At 42.6% G+C, this 23556-nt stretch overlaps 1 protein-coding gene across 2 annotated transcripts in view; it reads right to left on the reverse strand.

The window, feature by feature from the left end:
* cntnap2a (contactin associated protein 2a) overlaps window positions 1–23556 on the reverse strand; it is a 409241-nt gene that overhangs the window by 30317 nt on the left and 355368 nt on the right. The window contains exons 18-21 of one of the 2 annotated variants that reach the window (XM_085287388.1): window positions 20906–21076; window positions 10611–10829; window positions 8328–8357; window positions 3716–3952 (exon numbers count right to left, since the gene is read on the reverse strand). In XM_085287388.1, the coding sequence (XP_085143514.1) occupies window positions 3716–3952; window positions 8328–8357; window positions 10611–10829; window positions 20906–21076 (657 nt within the window). The remainder of the gene's footprint in view (window positions 1–3715; window positions 3953–8327; window positions 8358–10610; window positions 10830–20905; window positions 21077–23556) is intronic. The other variant, XM_085287389.1, reaches the window with a different exon arrangement.

The raw sequence follows: 23556 nt of genomic DNA on the forward strand, positions 1-23556 counted from the left end.
GACTGCAGTATGAACACAAATCCCCCAACTCGAGGATCGCCACAACATAACCTAATAGGGCTTTGGAGTTGACGTCACGCGCAATGCATTGTGGGAGCGCGGCACCCACAATGCAACGCGACCTACACCTTAGTTCACAGATTCACTTTGTCTAAGGTGTATTTCTGGGATTTCACACAACCCAGGATTCAAATCACGAATACATAATGGGCTTGGATTTACAACATTATGAATGAAAAAATTATGAATGAAATGTGCTCTATTTGGAGGCAGCAGGCCTCCCTCCCCTTTCCACGGGTTGTGTGTGAGACATTAAATCATCAAAATATAAAATTTTAATTTTAAATTGTTATTGATCCCTTTACTCCTAGTCCTAAAGTGTATATTTATTTTCTTACTCTTCTTATATTTATTGTTTGTTTACTTGCACTGCTGTAACTGGAGCCTCGTCGTCTCGTCTCTCTCAATAGTGTACTGCATGCAGCGGAGATGACAATAAAGTTTACTTTGACTTCAGCAGCGAGCAGGCGCCCTGAGGGCTCTCGCGCTCACTTTTCGCGTACAGAATTTCGGAAAAACATCGGTGCAAATTATAAGTCCCCCGCCGCCCCGCCCTCTCCTCCCTGTGCCGCAAGCAGCAGGCGCACCTTGCAAACGGAGGGCACCCTTACTCCCAGGAAATGGGTGATAGAAAACCAATCGGTGCCCATGCCATTCCCAATATGCGCTGGCTGATGTCGGGCAGCATGAGTACGAGCAATTTATTTATTTATTTTTTGCTGATGCCCCACCACGATACCGCCCCGGGCAGCCGCCCGTGTCACCCGTATCAAAAACTGCTACTGCTCAGAGTAAATCATATCACAGAATATGACGAGCGTATGTTGAGGCGAACTGAAGACGAGGAGTGGACATGGACAGGTGCTGCTAGGGCGAGACAGACGTCTCTCACGGAGTCCTTTAGTGTGGCAGGCAGGCAAGGTGTTCAAATAGCGCACAACTTCAGTTTTTTTTATTTCTATATGATGAATTCTGCATTATTAAGTGATAAGAACAACTAATCTGATGACCTGTAATCATTATGATGCTATCATTTGAGACACAATAAATAAAATACGTTTTTGTATAAAGTATCGGTATCAGATCAGATCGATACCACCCTGAATTTTACTTTCAGTGGTATCGCACATCACTAATGACAGCGTCCTTATGTGCCGACACCGGTGTTTTAGCTAGCAAAGCGGTGTGGCTGATGTGGAGTGAAGCCACGTTAATGACAATGTGTACAACCATTGGAGATGTGAGCAGGACAGACGGAACAATTGTGTGGACTTTTTAAATTGTGTTGATAGGCCACGTAAAACCAGAGTTATGATAAAAATATATGCAATGTTTGGTTTTTTTGGTTTACTTTCATTGTTTATATTTACTGCAGGAAGAAACGGTAAAAACGCATTTTTATAAGGAAAAGGCTTGAAAGCGCTCTCCACCTGTGAGCAAAAACAAAACCAAAAAAACCCACCCTTTCCTATGTACCATGTCGACCAATCACAAAATTCAATGGCAACATGGCATTTAGTTGTTTAGGAAGTTTAGCGACGTTTAGTGTAAATCTTGTGTATTTAGTGTGTAGGGTAGTCAATAGTTTTGTTGATGGTATCAAACTTCTGTTCCATGGTGTTGTCATTCTTTTGATTCTGAGACCTCACAACTGCAGTGATCCGTTCCGCGATGTATTCCAACTGTCGCTCAAGGGTCTCATTTTGAGCAGGCCTCTCTCTGATGTATCCCCCCATACGCTCAATGGTGTTGTTTTGAGCCTTCACAGCAGCTGTAAGCGTCTCCAAGGTGTTGACCATATTACGTTCGTTGTGAGAGGTTGCGCCTCGTTCCATTGCGATTCCAGCGGGCAGCCTTGGGGGGGTTTGAACAGCCGGTTCCGCTCTCTCAGGCCAGCAGGTATCAGGCTGTTGTTCTCCTTTATCTCATAGTGGACAGAAATTATTTTTTTGTAGTGGCACAAATAATTTGTGTGGCATCAGATTCATCAGATTCGAGGAGTTACCTCCTTTGCACAGTATCACCTTAAAGCACTTGTTGCAGGCTGCTGAGTTTGCATCTTTTGCTGTGAAGTACAGCCAGAATTTGACCGCTTCGCCTTGGGCATTTTTAATCTGTAGCTCTGCTCTAAAAGAACGTACGTACCTGGGCCCGCCTACTACACTTGCAAAGGTAAAATGATTGGCTAGAAGTGTGTGACATCTCAGGAAAAAAAAGCACCGAAATGTGCGCTGCTTTTCGGTCTGGTTACTACCGTTTATGTCAGAACCGGTGCCATCATGGCACCGGATACCGGTACCCATCCCTAAACTTGGATAGATTCAATGCTGGAGTGACCACAGTGCACACGTCTAAAGGACCGCTCAGGGAGTTTGTGTGTTCGCTCAGACACGTGAAAAAATTAGAGGGAACATTGCACAAAAACAAATAGACACAAGGGTGTGCTCTCTCCCTTTCTTTGCCTCTCTCTCGCTCTCTCTCTCTCTCACACACACACACACACACACACACACACACACACACACACACACACACACACACACACACACACACACACACACACACACAGACAGTAATCTTTATTCTCTAAATCCTGAAATGCCTGATTGGTTATGACAGAATTCTGAGGAGGTCTTTTCATGTCTTACACTAGCATATCACCACACACTGTCACCCTCCTCCACACCACACACACGCACGCAAGCCCACACCAAGACACACATTCTGCCTTTCTGTCATCTTGTCACCCCCCTGCCAAGAACACAGGGGGGAAAACACCATTCGACTTTAGGAAACAAATTAATTCACGTGTCGGGGATCAACTTCCTGACTGGGAGCGAGCAGAAAGCCTCTGACAGCGCCGCTGCTCTTCTCCCGAGAGAATTTCATGAAAACTTGTTTTGGGAAATAGAACTTTAATAGTGTATCTAATGAATCCCGGTGAAACAAACACGATGCTTTAGCAATATGCAACAGCGCAGAAGCAGAGTTACAGTGTGACACTGCTTGTCTGTGATCTTCAAAGAAAACATCAGATCACTAGACACACCTCTTACTGAAGTCACTCACGCTTTGTTTCTGAGTTTGATCTCTCAGCTCTGCATTTGCACAGTATCAGCATTCAGCGAGAGCACTCTAGGGAGAATTGGTGGGTAAGCATAATATTACCCTCAATCGATGCCTTTTATCGCAAGCCCAAACACTTTCAAAAACGACAGCGCCAAACTGAATAGGAAGTGGGGCACGATCACAAAGCGCAGCGACAATCACGGTGGGTTGTCGGGGAATGAAGCTCATTGAAACACAACTACTCCAGCGGTAATCCTGGTGCTGTTTGACTCTGGCTTTGTGAATAAAAGAGAAAGCGCAAATGATAACATGATCTCAGAAATATGCCTGCAAAAGTTGTCGGAGAAAATGTTAGCCGAAGGATTATTGCTCAGTGTGTCATCCTTAATTTCCGAGCAGAAAAGCAGTCCTGCAAGGCCAGGAAATGGGAAAACAAAACCTGATGTAAAAGGGAAAAAAAACCCCTTCAAAACCCACAGAGGGAAAATTTAATTTGTTTTGCACTGAAAGTTTTGAGGACAAAGAAAAGCCAGATGTACATTGTCTTTAAATAGAGTCAAATTGCCTGTCTGAAAATGCCTCTTACCTCTGGTGCAGAACGGACCATCGTAGGCGGTGGCGGTGCAGTCACACAGGTAGCCGTTATACCTCTCCACACACTTTCCCCCATTCCGACAGTACATCCCAAAACTGTTACAGTGGCCTTGGCAACCGGGCTTGACCCCAGGTGTGACCTTCGCCCTCTCTTCCAGATCGAGAGTGATGCCATTCATTCGTAAGGCTCTGATACATCCCAGGAACCCCCGCTGTCCCCCTGCAGCACCTGAGGACCGGAAGAAGGAGCAGGAAGGAGGGAACGCAGAGGGGGGAAGGATATGTAGCGTCAGGAGAAAAGAAAACAAGGAGAAGGAAGGGAGGACAACTGGAAGTCAGGGTCGCAAAAGTCATTCTGAATGCAAGAGGCTCTATTTTAATCTGTTTTAGAAACATTAATATCCTAATGCCTGGAGGAAGCCACTGATGTCACGCTAATTGTTCTGACTGTGACGCCGTTCTTGAAACAACCTTCAACTCGTTTGATTTCTTCAGTAATTGCAACAGCCTAATGAACACTGTCTCTTAATGAACCTCGCACTAGCATACACATGCAAATGGATGCGCGGATGCACGTAAACTACATGCTCGAGATGAACACACACGTTTTAAAAATGCCGCACAGTGCGCACCTGATTTGAATGAGTCAATGTAAGCATTACTGCTTAGCCTTGGGGTGTCGATAGCCATTCTTCTAAAGTGCTTCCATCGTCATTCTGGCCTTGCACGATTACAGTCTAACTACCCATTAACTTGGACAAAGTAGGGGTGTTAAATAGATTAATGTCGACCTAAATGACCACAGCAATAAACACACTCATAAATATACACCCACAGGTATAGATTCAAAAATACACAAACACACCCACCGAGCATAAATATTCTGTGTGGGTAAACACAAACGTAAGCACGCACACTTGCGCGCACTATCGGAGACGAGAACCGAGGGTCATTTTAGTTATTACTGTAAAACATCTCAAGGGCATCGTCTGGCTTAAGGAAGAGTGTCTATTCAGGAAGACATGTAAAGGAAATGTGAACACACATTCTAGCAGGCGGGGTCGTCCCTCAACAGCTGCACTCTCGCTTATGCAATTTTAGCTTGCCCACATAGGTACAATAGAGGCATAATAAGATTACTAATACATGTACTTTGATTTTCTCCAGCCGATACATTATTCACGTATTGGGATGCAGCTGAACTTTTGCATGCTTTCTCCTATTTTCAGTCCCATGAAGAATTAGACTTTTAGTAGGCCCCTTAATTAATCTATTTTGTAGTACTGATTGGCTGGAGGTTTCTGCCACCTGTTTACCCAGGTCTGAATCAGTCTCTGATTAAATGGACAGCAGGCTCCGAAGCCTGCGGAGACCGGGGCAGGCACGTATACACACACACACGCACGCACGCACAGTCAGGTGCATACGGTTTCTGTGCTACTCACAAACGCTGTGTAATAGAGCCTGACTGATTGTGACCGCAGTCAATATTGGCTTATCACAGTTACAATCATTTAAAAAAGTAAGTACAGAAATAGAAATAATTGTTTGACACATAACCAAAATAATAGAGCTGATCTGAACCAGCAATAAAGGCGATATGCTCAAAGAAATAACAAAACTGATAACTTGCAGTCACACTTTCCAATCTAAGGAGATCAGGAGATTAGGTGCAGTTTTATTGAAATCTCTGACATGTTGTTTGCTCTCTCCTATCAAAGTCTGTTGCGTAATTATGCCTGAAGCTCTCAAAGACCTTAAGAAAGAAAAAACCCCACTGACATATTATGATATGAGTGTAAGGAACCACCAGTCCCATCGATTTTAAATAGTTAGTCCAGGACTAGATATCCTAGCAAATTTAGCCCAACCAGCATGTTTGATGTAAAAAAAGAAGTCACCAAAAACCTCTGAATTCAATCACAGGATCTGGAGGCAACTGAGTTAATGTCAAACTACAGATGTGACCTACATGGGTTGGTGTGCCAGGAAAAAAAAGCATGAGCAGCAACTATTTGCAACTGGCTTAGATAGGTCTTTTGCACTGATCTGTTCAGGACAAAGCAATCAATGACAGTGCTGTTTGGCCACATGTTTGGCACAGGATAAAGGCAGCTTTATTTGAAAAAAACCCTCCACACCAACTGTAAAGCATAGTGGAGGAACAGAGTAGTTTAGGGTTCCTTCACTGCCTCAGGGAGTGGGCAGCTTGCAGTCACTGATTCAGTAATGCAGTCTGCATTTTTCCAAAGTGTGCTTGAAGAAAATGTGATGCCATCTGTCCGTAAGTTAAATTGAACCAGATGTGAACCTCGCACCTGAATATTTATCCTACTCCCCCTAGCAAATACAAAAGGAGGAGATGCGGGGCTGTTCAATGAATAAGAAAAAAAAAAGTTAAATCAAAACCTGTGGGGGTAATTCAAAATAGGTGCTACATGCAAGAAAAACACCAATGCATGTTCTGCATTTTTATATGTACAGGCCCAAGTTTTACGTATATTAGTAAACACGAAGTTTCTCTGTATGTAATTATAGTTCTTTATAATTAATAGTCAATAGTATACATTTATAGAGCTTTGGTGATTAAGACAAAAATCAACTAGACTTGTCTCCTAAAACTGTATACTTTACTTTTTAAAATTTTCATTACATTTATTTTTAACGTTTTTGCAAACACCTGTGTATTCAGCATATCTTTAATCTTATGTATATGTACAACATACATATGTGCTTTCTAGCCTTTTTCAGGAAATCATCATATACTCTAAAAAAAACGTGAAAAAGAAGTACACTGCATGATTCAGTAGCTTGTAGAACTACTTTTTTAGCAGAAATGACTTTACAGGTTTCATCAGAATTTTTGTCCACCTTTCTGTGCATGTTTGTTTCAGTTCATTGAGATTTGCAATGCGATTTGTCTAGACTTTGACTGGGCCACTACAGCATTATTTCTTTGCTTCACTTTGCCCTTCTGTTGTAGATTTGCTGCTGCGCTTGGGATTATAGTCCAGTTTCATGACCCGGTTTCAGCCAAGCTTAAGCTGTTGATCACCTCCCTCCACCACCGTGCTTGGCAGTTGGTATGAGGTGTTTGGGATGATATGCTTTAGTTTACACCAAATGGGCCGTATAGTGTGAGACCCTGCATCGTGACCTACGAACTTCTAACCCCTATGAGTCAATCGTGCAGTTTGAGCAGGAGCTGAATCGCGCGACTGAAAAAAATCACACAGTGTGAGCCCGGCATAAGATAATAGCCAGGCATAAGAATGACACTCTAGTCTACTGGTTGAAGGTCTTGTGGATTATGCCCTCTCCAGCCCTCCTTAAGCAGACTTTGTCTGTTAGAGTTGAATCAGCTTCTTAATATTAAAAAAAAACAAAAAATGCCTCTATACCCTTTGTTGCAACCTAGTTTCAACATCTGGCTTCACTCGGTGTATACATGACTACCAGACTTTTCATTTTCTCAATATTAGCAGTAGGCTTACAAACAATCTGACACACAGTCTCAGCAGCACATGACTGCACAGAAATATTGTAATTAATACATATATTTCAAAACATAAGCAATTATTAAAGTGAAATGTATATATATGGCTCAATTCATTTATGGGAGTAACGTGTGTGCCCCAAGAGGATGTTACCTTGTAATGATGTCCTAATTAAGCAACATTTTGTTTTCATTAGAAGACACACACGCACACACAAACACACGCAGTAGCAGGCAAATTAGAAGGAAAGCCATATGTGACCGCTTAACCTTCACTGCATGTATGGATGTATCAGTGTGAATGCTGAATTACTAAGTAAAGACTTTGCATTGAATAAACTTGCAGTATGCACTTTAACACTGTACTGACAGTATTCGCCACATGTGGATTCTTCTGTGGAGGCATATTCAGATGAATTAAATTAAATAAGAATCGGCTGCAGATTTGCTTCCATTAACATTTTAAAAGTGGTTAAGCCGAATGGCGGCATGTGCTTTTCTTTCTCTTTGCTGTTCGCAACGTTGGAGATATCTTTAACTACAGTATTTCGCACGCTCTGTGTTTATTAGAAGCACACTTCAGGATTCAATTTGTATTAGTTTCTGATGGGTGTTTTGATTCACTGGGTCTAAATGCCATTTCAAAAGCATTCCTAACCCACTGGCATTTCCAGAGGGGGATATTATGATAAAAAAAAAAAAGCTCATATCAGCAGCCACATGCTTCATATCTATCTGGTTATAACACTGTTTTTTTAAAGCATCTCTCTAAAAGGTTGATAATAACTTCGCTTTTTATAAAAGGAAGTCATATATGAGTACTGACTTAAATTGCCACCTGCTGTAATTTAGAAGACTTGGGTGCTTATCATCAGTCTACCCCCCCCCACCCCCACACCCCCCTACTCAAAAAAAACAAACAACAGGCAATCAAAGCATGAGCACTGATATTTTAGAAGACTAATACTGACTTTAACCACTGTTAAAGTGAGGCTGCCATAAAATCTGAATCAACTAACAGAAGCACAGTTATTTTGAGCTGTAGGTGAGGTGAAAACTGTATCAGTGTCACAGAGACATTTCGCTGTACTCAGTAAATGTTACCTACTGTCTTGGCAGGTGAGCGAGGCTGGTTTCCCTGTGACAGGTGTCGCATGCATGCAGCGACGAGCAAGCAAGCACGATGTCGATTCACGACGGCAGAGACGGGGGTGGAGAGGGGGAAAGAAAAGAGCAGCGCACAAAAGAAAGACAAAACAATCAAGTCATGAGCAAAAACATGCAAAACCATAAAAATCAATGTGATAGTGAGCATTAATCAAGACGGAATTCAAAAAAGAGCAGATGGTGGCCACGAAATGAATACATTGCGGTGCCATTTATAGTTATGAACACGTATTTGGAGAGCTAAAAGTTAACAATGTGAAGTAAATGACAGCATGCTGATGGTATAACATTTACGCTCAAGGCCATTATAGCAAATGAGCCACTGTGCAGTAAACACTAAAGCAATCAAATGCTTGATGAGGAGCATATTGATTGAGAAAGAGTAAAGGAGATGATAGAGAGACAAACACACGAACACGGTAAACCTCCATGTTGTAGATGTGGAGGACTCACTTTCTTTTTTGTGCCTTTACAGTCAACTCTTTCAAACAAAGATGGCTGCAGTAGAATTTCAAAGTTTCACAGTTTTGAAGTTTTTTGGGTTTCATTTTTTATTTTCTAGCTCAGCGCCTTTGAACAGTTGCATCAGTAATAGTCATTGACAGCCGTGCAGTGGCGGAGATTCTTCCGTAATATGAAGGAATCAAGAGTCGAGACAAAATCTTGTTGCCTGCAGGGCTCTTCCCACTCTTTCCAAATCTCTTGATCAAACACAAAGAAGATCTCTATCTTTTCTGGATGTCGGAGGCCAAATCTAAACTACTTCCCTTGAGTGTAGAGGGGGGTCACTTCCTGTGTATAACACTTTAACTTCTCAAAGAAATCCTCAAATCAGGATTAAGCGGGGATTAGAGATCAGATATAGGAAGGTGATGTCACCTCTGCTGGTGTTGTTACATGCAGTCCATCCATTGCTCTCTCTCTCTCACTTCTTCTCTCTCTCTCTGTTACAGTATTTTTATTCCTTGAGATCTGGTGACACGCGCACAGGCCTAAGCTAAAAGGCCAGAATACAGACATGCAAATTGGCCTTAGATATATCTGAAAGCCATAATGTTCCCGGTTTCATAGCCACGAGTCACACAAAGACCCTTTTTGCCCCTTCCCGTTTCTCTAAAAGAAAGTACAAATACACTGAGAGGCAAATTGGGACATGATAAGGTGAGGATATTTCAGCAGCGCTCAAATCAGCAAAAGTGATGAGACGATGAAATTATATTATAGACGGGGATCAGGAGGTTTGAGGCTATCACATTGGGAGGCCTGATTGGAATTTGCAACAATCTCCTTTGGGCTGAACTTTTTTTTCCAATGAGATAGTAGGAAGTGTGTGATCCGCCTCAGCACTTTTCCCTCTATCCGCAAAATCCCTAAAACTATTTTAGCCTTGGAGTTTGGTCTATAGCGTATTGACTGCTCAGCACAAAAGACGAAATGAGACAGAGAAGTGAAAGCGCAGTGAGAAAACTGGACAAATCTTCCATTTGAAATCCTGATGAGCTCGAGAAGCACTGCGCTGGAGAGATAGATGGTTGACCTTTTACCCAATAGCTATGCACAGCTTCTGTGATAATAAAGGCTTTGTCTATCTGATAACTGATCCATAATTAAAGGATGCAGGGACAGAGAAAATCCAATAGCTGATCCCCTCTATGCAACAGTATCTTAATGCAAAGACATTTACAGTATTAACATATTAAATAAATGAGCTCTGTGAGTAACATGGCCTCACACCCAATCATGTTTAAATTTATTAAAAGTCTGTTCGCTCACATGGATGAGTTTCCAAGGATGCGTGCCTATCATTAAGTGTAAAACCTGCGTGTGTGTGTGTGTGTTTGGATTAACTTAATTAGCAGTGGCTGGCTTAAGAGAAAACGCTGTGATTTCCAGTAAAGCTGGTACATCTTTAACTTGTGAGACAATCAGACGTTCTCATGGAGGTTGTCAGCATTTGAGGGCAACAGCATTATTTAAAAAAAAGCAACAAAACAGACAGTACAGAAAGTTTTTTAATTAACAGTTGAATCCAATTACATTTATGTGGATGATGTGTGCTGGAGTGTTTGGTTTCCGCACTTAAGAGCTCATAATTGTTGCGTGAGTGTCCGTCCTTCGCAAAGCGGATATTAAATGTGCAAATTGCAATCAAATGTGTGTACACGAGTCGCTCTTGAACACGAGGGTTGTTTAGATGATGTGCTAGCGAGGGTGTGCGTCTTACCCACGTAGAGCTGGCTGAACAGCTCGAGCCGTGTGTGTCCCTGCGCGGGAGCAAGCCTGGATGTCCTGTACGTCTGGTCCAGCTGAAGGACAGCCTCTTTCACGTTACGCTCAGCCATTACACGGTGCCACTGGTCATCGTTGAGGGATGTAGCTGAATGCACAATCAGCTCCACTGGTCCATTTCCGACATCGAAGGAGAAGGAGACCACCTTAGGAGCTGCAGAAAGAAAAAATTCCAAAAAATTCACAGCTTTATAAAATCCAGCACCCCCTGTTCTGCTGTAGTTCACTTTGTAGGTAGATATGCATTAAATTTCTAATCTAATGGCTCATTTGTTTCAAGGCCACTCATTTGGCTTGTATAGATTTCAGCTTTGCATTACATGACTGCTCACAGCTTTTGCACAGGCCTAATATCACCAACCGCCAGGAACGGTTGGTTTTTTGTGACAAAGTCATATTGCTGCAGTTTCCCTGTTTTTTTAGACTTACTTTTGCTTGAGAGTTGGAAAGACGTGTCAGGAAAGGTGTGTGTGAAAAAAAAAGGAAGGGAAAGGTTCCATAGAAAGAAGACACAAAAAGAGCGAACAGTGCAAAACGGTCCTGTTTATCTACTAGATTAATTTTTCATTATCTTGAGCTGAGTTGATTTGATTGTGTGTGTCCATGAGACAGTAGGTTGTCATAAAGTTTTAGTGCTTTTCTGCAGTTTAATAGTCTAATTTATCTCAGTAGACCAAGAGGGGGCACCGGTTTACCTTTTATAGCCATGATCAGGTAAAACGTTCATTGATGCTTCTGAACCACCTTTGTGTGTGACTGACTTCAGTAAATTTCAGTTTTGGCTGTTTTGCATTGTGTGTCGCTGCCTGGTCCTGCTTTGAACCTGTCTGCAATGTTGCATCTGCACAATGATACTCTGTGAGTATGTGTGACTCCACAAGTCACACATAATAAACCTTATCACATACACATTTTTAAATAGAGGAGAATTGCAAAGTCTCTCTACCTTGTAAATAAAAGACAATGTGTTAACTAACTGAATGCCTCAGCAAAATGTTAAAGGACTCTTTTAGACTTGCTGCTGGAAAGATCATTCGGAATTGACGTATTAAAACCCAAATGGACTTTTCCTTAATGTTTGGAGACTGATGTATAAAAGCTTTATATCCTGGATGGTGGCATATGGTTGGTACTGGCACCAGTGTGCTGCAGCCCGAGTGGTGATAAATAGCTTGATATGTTACCATTCTATTATAGCTTCATTAGGCTCAGATATTAAGAGTGAATAAATTTATACTGTAGTCAATGGGGAAATGAGCTTACTTCTTTTCCTTTGTTTAATCAATGTCTCTGGCCCTTTTCTCCTTTTCATATTGCTTTCATCTAATTATCCTTTATCTTTCAGTGACTCTTCCATGGCCTTTGGTATCATTTCTACATTAAATCTATCCATTTCCATTTATTCCTTCCTGTCCTGCTTGTTTGTACCCTCCTTTTTCTTTTATGTTTCCCTTTGCTCGCTTGGTTCAAACTTTCCCTTCATCGGTGGTTTCTTTATGCTTCTGTTTATTCTCTTGCCTTTACAGACCCACCTGTGACTTTGGCCTCCCTTATATCATTTCTTCCTTCTTTCATTTTTCCTCGAACCCTTTCTTGCACACAATATTTAATGAAATGATCCAAGCAAAAGCCTGAATGTGCTGAGTACATTAACCTATCAGATGAATTTCATGAAAAAAATAGTGCTTCATCATTTAAACGCCAGCAATACACAAACACACCAACCTCAGCAAAGACACACACAAACAGAGACGCAGTATAAGGCCTCTGACAGCCTTTAGTATACTGAATTAATGATGTTTGTATGCACAGAACAGGTCCGCGGGGCAGGGAGGAGAGACATCAGTTATTTTAAATGGTGAAAGACGGCCAAACATACATCACAATACCCCAGCAGAAACAAAGCTTTAGTAAGGCTGCAACAACAATGCTGAACGTCATATATGAGATGCGTGTGTGTGTTTGATCATTTGTGTGTTGTTTTAGTGGCACTGCAAACCAAGACGTATGCCCTACAACCTCCTGTCAACGGGCGCGAATAAAACTAAAGTGCCCTCAGAGCACAGAGCTCGCCTCATCTATTTGCATAGATGATGGATGTAACTAGTGTAAATGCTTGTGTGTGTGTAAATGTAATATTTGTGTTGTGTCCTTACATTTTGCACGTTGGCCTAAAAAAAGGACAAAAAGCCACGCTTAGGTTTTTATTTTTGCTATTTGTTTTTCTATTAATCTTTTAATATGGAGGCCGAAAGAGCCGAGTTTTAAATTATGCGTCAGCACAGCACAACCAAATGATGATAAATAGTGAAAGCCACTGAACGTCTTTGTGTGAAAGATCACTGCTCGTGTGGGTGTGCTTGTGCGTTTGTCTAATGTGAGGTTCAATTTTGCTGTTCTTCATCTTTTTTTTTTGTCCAGAAGGCTGGCAGTGCATTATCTCTTCGATCGCTTTTCTGTTAGACTGGCAAACTCTTTGTTGTTGCTCTCATTTGCTTTGTTAGCCTTTGGCTCTGTGTTTTTTTCTTAACTTGAGGGTTCGTTGGAACGGGCTGGACCTTTTGTGTTTTTTGGGGGATGGAGGCTCGGTTTAAGTGCGAGCCAACCCTAAGTGGCATAGCAAACCTGCTGCTGTAGAGGCTGAAGCGAGATTTAAACTTCTTAAAGGCTGGGAAAAGAAAAAAGCAGTTTTTATCAGCAAAAGAAGGAAGTGCATGCAATACAAAGAATGCCGACAGCTTCTCAGCGTGCGCAGAGAACAGATATGGTGAGATTAAGATTAACTTTTGACTGAGCTCTGAAGAAGAGGCTGAAAAAATATTCTTACTCCTAAGTAGATATTGCTTTAACAAGTCTGACATGTGACAAAAGCGGCACGGCACACTCCTATACGCCATATGTAAACCGTAAATGACTAGTCTTCACAAGAAAAACAGACAACTTTACAGTTTTGGAAGGACATGTCTCCAGCTGGAAAGTACATTTCTTAGCTGCAGCCTTTAAAAATATAAAATTTGGCACAAAACATCCCACAAGTCAATTTTTTTCTAATAGGGATCTCTCCATCTGTTCTCAGTCTAGTTACGAGGTTATTCTGAATAAATCTCAAATGTGCCTATGCCTATTTCTTCCTATTAAGATTGGAAAATGAATAGAGTCCACCTCGCGTCTTTGAGCCTGCTGAGGTCACAGTAATGTGTGTTTTGTCCAAGGGTTTAAAGTGTGTATCACTGAGTGTTTATGTGCTTTGGGCTCCTGGAATGGCACAACCATGCTATTCCAGCTTAATGCTAGTCATTTCATGCCCTGACTGGATTGCAGCAGATAGAGTTTTTTTGCGCCAACGAAAGGGCAAAGATTATGTGTGTGTTTATGTGTGTGTGAGTGTGCATGCGAGTAATTTCTGGATTGTGTGTCTAAACGGGTGCTGTGGGGCAAAATGCAAGATGATAGCAAGAGAGAGGAGAGAGGAAATCGATGTGGGGGCATTCTGAAAGCCTCAGGAGACACAAGCACGCACACAAGCACACACACACACACACACTCTGCAACTGTGACAGACCACATATTTACTGTATCTGTGTGTGTCTGTGTGTGTGTATTATGAAGTACGCATTTGGAAAAAAACAAATACCAAACCCCTTGAGCATTTTTCAGCACTCAAATGTACAGAATAGTGTCAGCACATAGATTTTTTTTCTTTGTAGATGAGTATTTGTGTGTAAGAAAGAACTTGGATAGAAAAAAAGCTCACGGAGCTCTTAGACTGCAAACTAGCTGACATAATGTCATTCAGTGTAACGGCTTTAGACAGCACTTTGGCTCAAAATTCGACTTTGTGTCTATTCACTGGTTGGCATTTTGACACAAAATGGTGGGCCAGGTGCACCAGCAGGAAATGGTCAGCAAGCGCTTTTGACACCAAATGTTCAAATCCCTTTGAATCCCAATGAATCCCAATGAATGCAATTAGTCATCAATCGACCGCCATGCCGTGCCAGGAACCCGTTTCACAATGCAGCTTCGAGATTAAATAAAAGCCCTAGATTTTAAAACTCTTGATCAGAAAGGCACCACTGTGGCTGCGGGGAATTTAATTTGACCCACTGAACATGATCACAGAAACCCGCTGCATGACACGTCAATCAAAGCTCTCAGAGCGGACTAAGAGTCTGTGAAATGAGGGTTGGGCAAAGCTGCCCCATTGATTGATGTTTTAAATGTTTATCTCTTCTTTGTCACAGTCTGTTTGTTCCAGCTTTAATGTTTGACAAAATGATATCTGTTTTCATATATGTACACACATGTACACACTGCTCAAAAAAATTAAAGGAAGGCTTTCATCAGATCCTAAGAAGAACACATCAGATCTCATTGGGGGGAAAAAATCATGCTGGATATGGATACTGATATAGACTGGCTAATGTGTTAGGAACAATGAAAACGATTGGGAGGCCAGTCCATTTAGCTAAAATGTCACTGCAGCAACTCAAAATGCTACTGGTTTCTATTGCCCTTATGTGGTTGTATGCATGCCTGACAATGTTGGTGCATACTCCTAATGAGACCACAGACGGTGTCCTGTAGGAACTCCTCCATGGTCTGGACCAGGGCATCACAGAACTCCTGGAGAATCTTAGGTACAACCTGACAGGTAGTATGCATTCTCAGCCTCCAGGAGCTGCCTACTCTCGCCACATGATGCCGGGCAATGTCGTGCATCAGGAGGAAGCCAGAACCCACTGCACCAGTGTAGTGTCTAACAGTGGGTCCAAGAATTTAATTCTGATAACTAATGGCAATCAGGGTGCCTTTGTTTAGCCTGCTGAGGTCTGTGTGTCCCTCCATGGATATGCCTCCCACGACCAACACTGATCCAAAACCAAACCAGTCATGATGAACAATGTTACAGGCAGCATAATGTTCTCCATAGCTTTTCCAGATTTTTGCATCTGTCACATGTGCTCAGCTGAACCTGCTCTGTTGTGTGAAAAACAAAGGGTGCCAGTGGTGGAGCTGCCAATTCTGATATTTTATGGCAAATGCCAGCCGGACTCAGTGGTACTGGGCAGTGAGCATAAGGCCTACTAAAGGACAACCCGCCCTCAAGAAGTTTGTCTCTGATTGCTTGGTCAGAAACATTTACACCAATGGCCTGCTGGAGATCAATTTGCAGGGTTCTGGCAGTATTCATCATCCTTCTGCTTGCACAAAGGAGAAGATACCCATTCCTGCTAATGGGTTAAGGACCTTATACGGCCCTATACAGCTCTCTAGAGTAACTGTCTGTCTCCTGAAATCTTCTACATGGTCTTCACCCAATATTGGCTGAAAAGTTACAGCTACACTTCTGCTATACTTCTATAAAACTACTGCTACCACAGAAAGCTCAGGACAGACAGTCTTGTATATTCGCCAAGGTTAGTGCTGGATCAAATTTTAACTTGATTGCTTGTTTTTTTCTGTATTATAACCAAGATTTAAAACTTTTTCCACTTTATCTTGTAATCCACAATAAAAGCCAGTGACAGAACTGATCTCTTGACCTGAATTTCCACCAGAGGAACCAGAATTTGTAATAAATTGAGCTTTGTTCAAACACAATTTGTCAAAAAGTTGCATCTTTTTCTTAGCAGTTCTGCAAGCATGAAAATAGGTTTTATTTAATCAATTAATTTATTTTAGTTTTTACTGTAAAAGATTTTATGATTGTTTTGGTTTTCTGGCCAGGCTTTTGTTCCACTGCAGAGAACAATATTCAGGGCATATGAAACATCTGCACTGTTCTGTTATGTCAGCAGCTTAATATGCTGAATTTGCCCAGCATGTCACAATGTGCAGGGGGAACATTTACCACTACACTAAACTTTCTTGTAATTTTTTTTTAAGCAGACTTAACGGATAGCTGTTCAGGCTTCTTGAAGGACAATTAAAGCTCTTCTTTGGATGTTGGCTTCTTTTTGTTTATTTTCTGTAAAAATGATCACTCACTGCCTCACTAACATTGAGGTCTGGGCTCTGGAGGACCAATTCAGAACTAATGTGTTGCATTCTATGTTTTTTTTTCTATCAAGCAGTGGCAGTGTGTTTAGGCTCAATGACATACTGAAAAATGAAGCTGTTGCCAACCTGAAAAGACTTTTCTCCATTCATAATTGCATGAATTTTGGCTTAATCCCCTACAGCACAAGTTGAAATGGCTGAAATTGTTAGGATGCCTGGGTCGTTAACCCAGGGTTTTGAGTTTATTATATTATTTATGATTTCTAGTCTTTGGTTTCTTTGTTAGAGTTCTGTCTTATGGTTTATGTCTCTGTGCCTGCCCTGGTCCCACGTCTCTGTTCCCTCTGTTGTAGTGCCTGCCTGTGAGTCTGTGTCTGTAAGTTCAGTCTGTGTTATGTTTCCTGTTTTACTTTGAAAGTCCTTGTCTCGTGTAATTGCGTCTGGTTGTGCTTCCTTTGTGTCGTTAGGCCTGATTTTCCCCAGCTGTGTTTCCCTCCTGTTACTCATTCCCTGATTGCTCCCTCTGTGTATTTGAGCCCTGTGTTTCTCTGTGTCCGTGTTGTGATCTACCGTTTACTATGCTGTGTGCTTGCCTGAGTTTGGTTTTTGGAGTCTCAGTTTTGTTACCTTTTTTGAGTTCACGTCTGTCTCCGGAGTCTGCACTTTGGGTTCTTTTTCTGCCTGACCACAGCCGTCACATAACAGAAATGAAGCCCCAAACCATCACACTGTGTTTTACACGTGGTTGTACCTGAGAGAGGTACACCTAACTGTTGTACCTATTTGTTAAGGACATAACTGTTCATCTGGCATAGATAGTTCTTTTCAGGCCTGCCACTTCATCTTTTCTCTTCTATTTCTTCAGTCTCATCACATTTTCAGTACAAGCTACACACCATGCTGAGATGTGTCAAGTTTTTGGATTATAGCTTTTTGGGAATCACCTTGTTGTTACAAAAATACTATTTTATGCCTGTCAAACTGTGTTATCTTTGCCAATTTTTATAGATCCAACTAAAGAAATGGGAACAAATTATGTTTTGTTTTTTGTTTTTTTTCCTGCAACAGGCTGCTAGTAACAAAAGACAGGACAGAATTTAAAATTGGTTTTCTGTTAAGTTGTCTGTTGTTTGTAGACACAACAATGGTTCAGCCTTAAGGTTAGGGGCTTTTTTGTGCTTGAAGAATTCACTGGCCAGTCTTAAGTGATTTAACTAACAAAAAATATTTTGCTGAAAATTATCATTTACAAGGACTGGACTGAAAATGAGTGAAAAAACAGCCAGCCAAGAAAACTTTTGAAAGCCCTTCAGGCAGCATGGTGGCACAGAGGCATCATGGTGGCACCCCGATTAGCACAGTTGAGTCACAGCAAGAAGGTCCTGAGTTTGATTCCACCACCTGGCCTTTCTGTGTGGAGTTTGCATGTTCTCCCCATGTTTACGTGGGTTCTCCCTGCATACTCTGGCTTCCTCCCACAGTCCAAAGACATGCAGTTAGTAGGGTTAGATTAACTGGTAATTCTAAATTGCCCGTAGGTGTGAATGGTTTACTCTCTCTAAGTTTTAGCCCTGTGACAGACTGGCAACCTGTCCAGGGTATACCCTGCCTCTCGCCTTATGGTAGCTTGGATAGGCTCCAGCCCCCCCGCGACCCTGACAAATATAAGCGGAAGAGAATGGATGGATGAAAACCTTTGAAAGACCTTCAGAAAGCATCGAGAACTATGGCTCAAGACCACCTGAAAAACAAGAAAGTCTGGCTTTGAAGCAAAATATAACGAATGTTGACTCAGAACTTTTGCACAGTATCACAGATCTCAAATTCTTAAGCTTTTGATTTCACCCTCCAACTTTATAACAGCTAAAAATGTGTGTGTGTTTTATTTTAACACACCACATATATGACTGTGTGTGTTTGTGAATGGATTCTAAAACATGAGAAAGTCATACTTACACTCTCATAACACACACATATATATAGGGCCTTGAGGGTGGGCACGTTAACGGCGTCCAGTGGACGGTCTGTGTACTCAAACCTACCTCTGGCGCTGGTGCCCACCTCCCAATTTTAAATCCATGTAGACATTGAGGGTTCTTGGGAGTGGCCGTGCTAACACCTGCTGCTCTCTGGCAGCAGCACCATGGTCTCCCTTGTTTTAAATGCACTTTAGAACAACACGCAGCAACACTACACATGAGCGGGAGGAGGGAGGTATGGGGTCTTCACACATCCCCGTTCTCTGCTAGCCATTGGGGCGGGGGGGCTGGGAGGAGATGTTAGCTGTTCGATTGGCCTCCCTGCTGCTGCGGAGCCTGGGACGGTCTGCTTGCCTCCACCCCGGGGGGAAGGGTAACATCTCTTGGGTCTGGGTTCTGTTTCCCCTTCTGGGGGCGAGGGTACCTGGACCCGGGGTATAGAGTATGTTTGGGGAGTGTGATTGTGTGTACATGTCCATTTATGTCAATCCTTACATTGGGTGAGTGCTGAGTGTTTGTATATGTGTGCATGAGGGTGGGAATGCATGTTTGTGTCTGTGTGTGCCTGTTTGTCTGTGTCTATATGTCAGGTCGGATCTTAGACTCCACCTCTCTGGGAACTCCCAGGCCCTCCAAGGCCTATCTCCCCTCACCACACTCCCTGCCGGTGACTGATGCCCTTAGGGGTCGGTGCATTGGTGGTTCTTGGTGTCCGGGGCTGGGCACTCAGGTATGTACCGGCTCACTCCCAGTGGCTACCTGGCAGGGCCTGGTGCCTGTTGCTCGGTCAGGCCTCCTCCGGGGTGCGGGGGGCCCTCGGGCCTCCGGCCTCTGGGCCTGCTGCTCTGTTCACTCTGGCACAGCTGGCTGCCGGCAGAGCCAGCGGGCACGCCGGTGCAGCCCCCTCTAGCTTCTGCTCGGTGGCTACTGGGTGACGCCTCGTCTGGGGAGCCTCAGCCCTTCCCATGAGGGTGGCACGGATGCCCCTCCGGTGGTCCTCTTTGGGCTCTCGTGCTCTGGGAGCCTCTGGATGTTTGGGGCCTGGATCTCCTCCATGCCTGCTTCATGCCCTGGGGGACGGGGCTATGGCTCTCTACACCCTCTAGCAGACCATTACATGTGGAAACCATTTGAATACAAGCGCGCTGATCCACACAGGTGTGCACACGGGTGTTCACTGCTCATAGACTTAAATTACACCTTTCTTGGCTGCTACTTCAAAGCACATTGCGCTGTCTGTCCTGCGTGCTGCACAACAACATTGAATATTCAGTATTTACTGCTGTTTACACTTAGCTAGATTAATGCGATGGTGTTGTGTTTAGTATGTTGCTTTGTTTTGTTTTTTTTGCTTGTTTTCTATTCTTCTCTCAACAGGTGATCCAGGAGATTTTTTTTCTCCCCCCCCCCCTTTCTCACTGTCCCTCTCCCCTTCTGTTTTTCTTTTCCTTCCTCTTTCTTTCTCCCTTTCCTATCCCTCACTCATGTCTGTCCCGTCTGTAACATCTGAAAATAAAATATAATAAACAATAAAGACAAAAGGTCGACCAAATGGACCAATACGGTAATGCCACGATGATCCATTTGGCAAAGTAAATCCATTGGGTATCCTTGTTGGTCTTCAGACAACAATTCTGATGGCTAAAGAACCAAATGGGACAGGCAAAAAAAAAAGAAAAAGAAAAGAAAAGAAAGTCATACTGGTGCAAAGCTTTTGTATATCTGTGTGATAGTAAACACTGAACACTGAAGTAAATAGAATTTGCCCATTGTAAGTGGGTGTATGATTGTGTGTTTCAAAAGGCTGTAAGGGCTCTGCTTCTATTTGTGAAAAATGTATTGAATAAAAGAGAGAGACAGACACATTGTGTTTGTGTATGCGTGTGAGAGAGCTTGTGTTGTGTCATCCCTGAAAATGGCTGATTTGGTTAAACAGAGGATCATAATGGACATAATTATTGCACACACCAATTACCTTAAATAAATGATTGCTCTCTCATGCAATCACACAAAGCGTGTGCTGTAATCAGGCAGGTAAATGACTGTTGCTCGAGTGTGCGCCTGCATTAGCCTTTGTGCCTATGTGTGTGTGTGTGCGTGACAGGTTACACCCGACATTATCAGACGGACTGCTGGAATAAATCTCACACTAGGGTAGAGAAAAAGGCAGGGTAAGAGAGGGAAAAAGTGAGATAAAGACAGAGGAATGGCTCTTGTGCACACACCGAATCATTCAAAACAATCTTACATTTGAGCTCCAAGCGAATGAAGTCAGTGTTGCCCAAGTTTTCCAGAAAGACGCCATAGGCCGCGCTTGTCTTGAAATAGAAGGAGATGTCAGCGCTGGTCTCACCATGAAAGGTGGCAAAGTGCAGGTAGGATGATGGAGTCGTGAACGATGCTGCATTCCAGTAGTTATCTGTGGAAAAAAGGATAAGAAAAGAAAAATCAAAACTCCGAACCAAGCCATTCCACATATCTGCAACACCTGCTCCATTAGCACTGTACCAAACATCATATTCCATCCTCATCTGATAAGCTGTTGAATAAATCCACGGTAGAAATTACTTCATTTCAAATAGAGCCATTTTCATTTTGTTCAGGAGCAATCAATCTATTCTGGATAGAATATTGTTATATAGTTAAGTCATGTCTATTGGTTAATGTGGCTCATTTTGATATTTCCTCAATAAAAAAAAAAATCTTAACTCAAAAGTCTATTTCTGCAAGTTTTGGACAGAAAGTAGACAGTAATTTCCTGCATCTTTAATCACATGCAGCAGAAAGTTGATCATATCAAAACAGCAGAAAGAGACAAGTTTGTATCTCCAAAACGAGAAGCTGAAAAGGGCAACAAGGGTACATGGACAAAATGTGGGATTTTTGATAACTTCACTAATGACTTTTGAATGAAGGGAGAGCAGGGCCAGCTAATGAAGACAAAGTAGCAGCACGCTAAACAGCTGCTGATGAATTATCAGACTGTGGTTGATGAAGTGACTTCTCTCCTGTCTTCCCTCCTCTCACCGTGTCTCTGTCTTGCTCCTATCACTCAAGAAGGATGAAGAGTATTATTGGGGGGAGAGAAGAAGAAGAAGGAGGAGGAGGAGCAGTCGGAGTAGAAGAGGAGTGGAGAAGACAGCTGAGAAGTGGAAATCAGACAGGCATAGGTCAGAGAATGGAATATTGAAGAGGAGATGGAAAAATAGGACAGGGCCCGGTGTGGGGGGGGGGGCATATGAGGGGCAAGTGGAGGAAGTGAAGGCTAATGTGTTATCAGCGGTGTGATATCTCTTTTATGCCTCAGAGGATTGGCCTAAGACCCTTCACTCTAACCTGGGGAAATAGGAACAGCTGTGCACAGGAGAGAAACATGACAACATGCACCTGAGTATGGCTGCTACTGATGATTAATTTAACTCTTATTCTAATCTGACACTGTCTACCTCTGAGTCTTAAAGACTGTAAAAATACTGATCCCAAGATGACACCTTCAATGAAAAAAGACAAGACTGCACTCTTTAGATAAATTAACAGTTCCATTAACGATTTACAGTTGCCAAATTGTCAGCTTGTACCCATTTTAAGAGTCCAAGTGCATTCCCACTGTGTTTTTTGTGTCACCTATGTATGCACCAACACCCGTGCATCTTTTTGCGTCCGTGTCTGTCTCCTGGACCAGTGTGATAAGCATCCCCCCAGTGACAGGGCTGAGGTTCTCCCTTTTTCCTCTCTGCCTTACATTCTGTCACCAGGGGCAAGGGTAGATAGCAGCGAAGCACACACATGCACACGCCCATTCCCCCACATACACAGACAACCACCCACTGATGCTGTCGTTGCGATTATTGCGTTTGAAGTTGGGTTATGGTTCACTTCTCCATGGGAGGCACAGCCAATTACTGAACAGGATTAATTCAGGACTAAACAGGGGGATTCCTGCAGAGGCAAAGGAAACAAATAACATCGTGTTTACTGTGATGCTGAGTCATACATGAAAGACTCAAGGGCTGCAGAAGTGATTAAAAAAATATACGATCACTGGTTTGTGGCAGTTTAAACTAGAATGAGAATCTATAGGAAATTAAAAGTGGAGCAGATTGATACACCGATACATAAAAATTACCTTCATTTTCTTTTGTGTGCGTTACATCAATAAAAAACAACCCTTAAAGTACAAACACACACACATAAAATAACCCCAACACAAATACACAGATAACATGAAAGTTTCATGCCCTCTGATATTTATTGGTATGCGCTGAATGAGACCACGAGAGCTTCGAGCAAGAGAGTAAAAAAGAAGACTTGCAACGATACAGGAGCAAGAAGGACACTGGGATAAAGAAATACAGCTTGGAGACAACTTTTCTTTTTGAAGGAGGGAGAGGAAACAGCAGGAAAAGAGAGAAGTGGGAGGTTGGAGAAATTGTTCAAAAGGGATCCAAAGCGTGAGAACCAACAGAAGACCGGGGAAAAAAAATTAGGCGGTTGACAGAGTGTCGGAGACAAAACAGTGTTAGAGGAATAAAGACAGAAGCCAAAGCATAAACCTCGGATTGCACTTGTGCCAGATTCACAGATGCAACTGGTTGGCTAGGCAGTATGGCACATTTATCACTCCCATATTGAAATGTTTATCAAACAACTGCTTCACAAACTGATCCAGCAAATAAATGTCTTTTCTGACTAAGACATGGCAAACACTAGGCTATCCATCCGTAATGCCTGATATGCGATGTTTGAAGGCAGGGCCACATGTTTATTGATCAAGGTTCTGTCAAGGGAGTTTTATATGAACGGCCATATGCCACAGCAAGCAGGACAACACCGGCGGGCTCAGACAGACGGGTCAGTCGTGTGTCAACTCTTGTCTGCAATCATCCGTTTTTCTTTTAT

The sequence above is a fragment of the Mchenga conophoros genome, linkage group LG9, assembly GCF_057382185.1.
Source record: "Mchenga conophoros isolate Kocher_MC1m ecotype Shallow Benthic linkage group LG9, M_conophoros_male_GT1.1, whole genome shotgun sequence".
Classification (NCBI taxonomy): Eukaryota; Metazoa; Chordata; class Actinopteri; order Cichliformes; family Cichlidae; genus Mchenga; species Mchenga conophoros.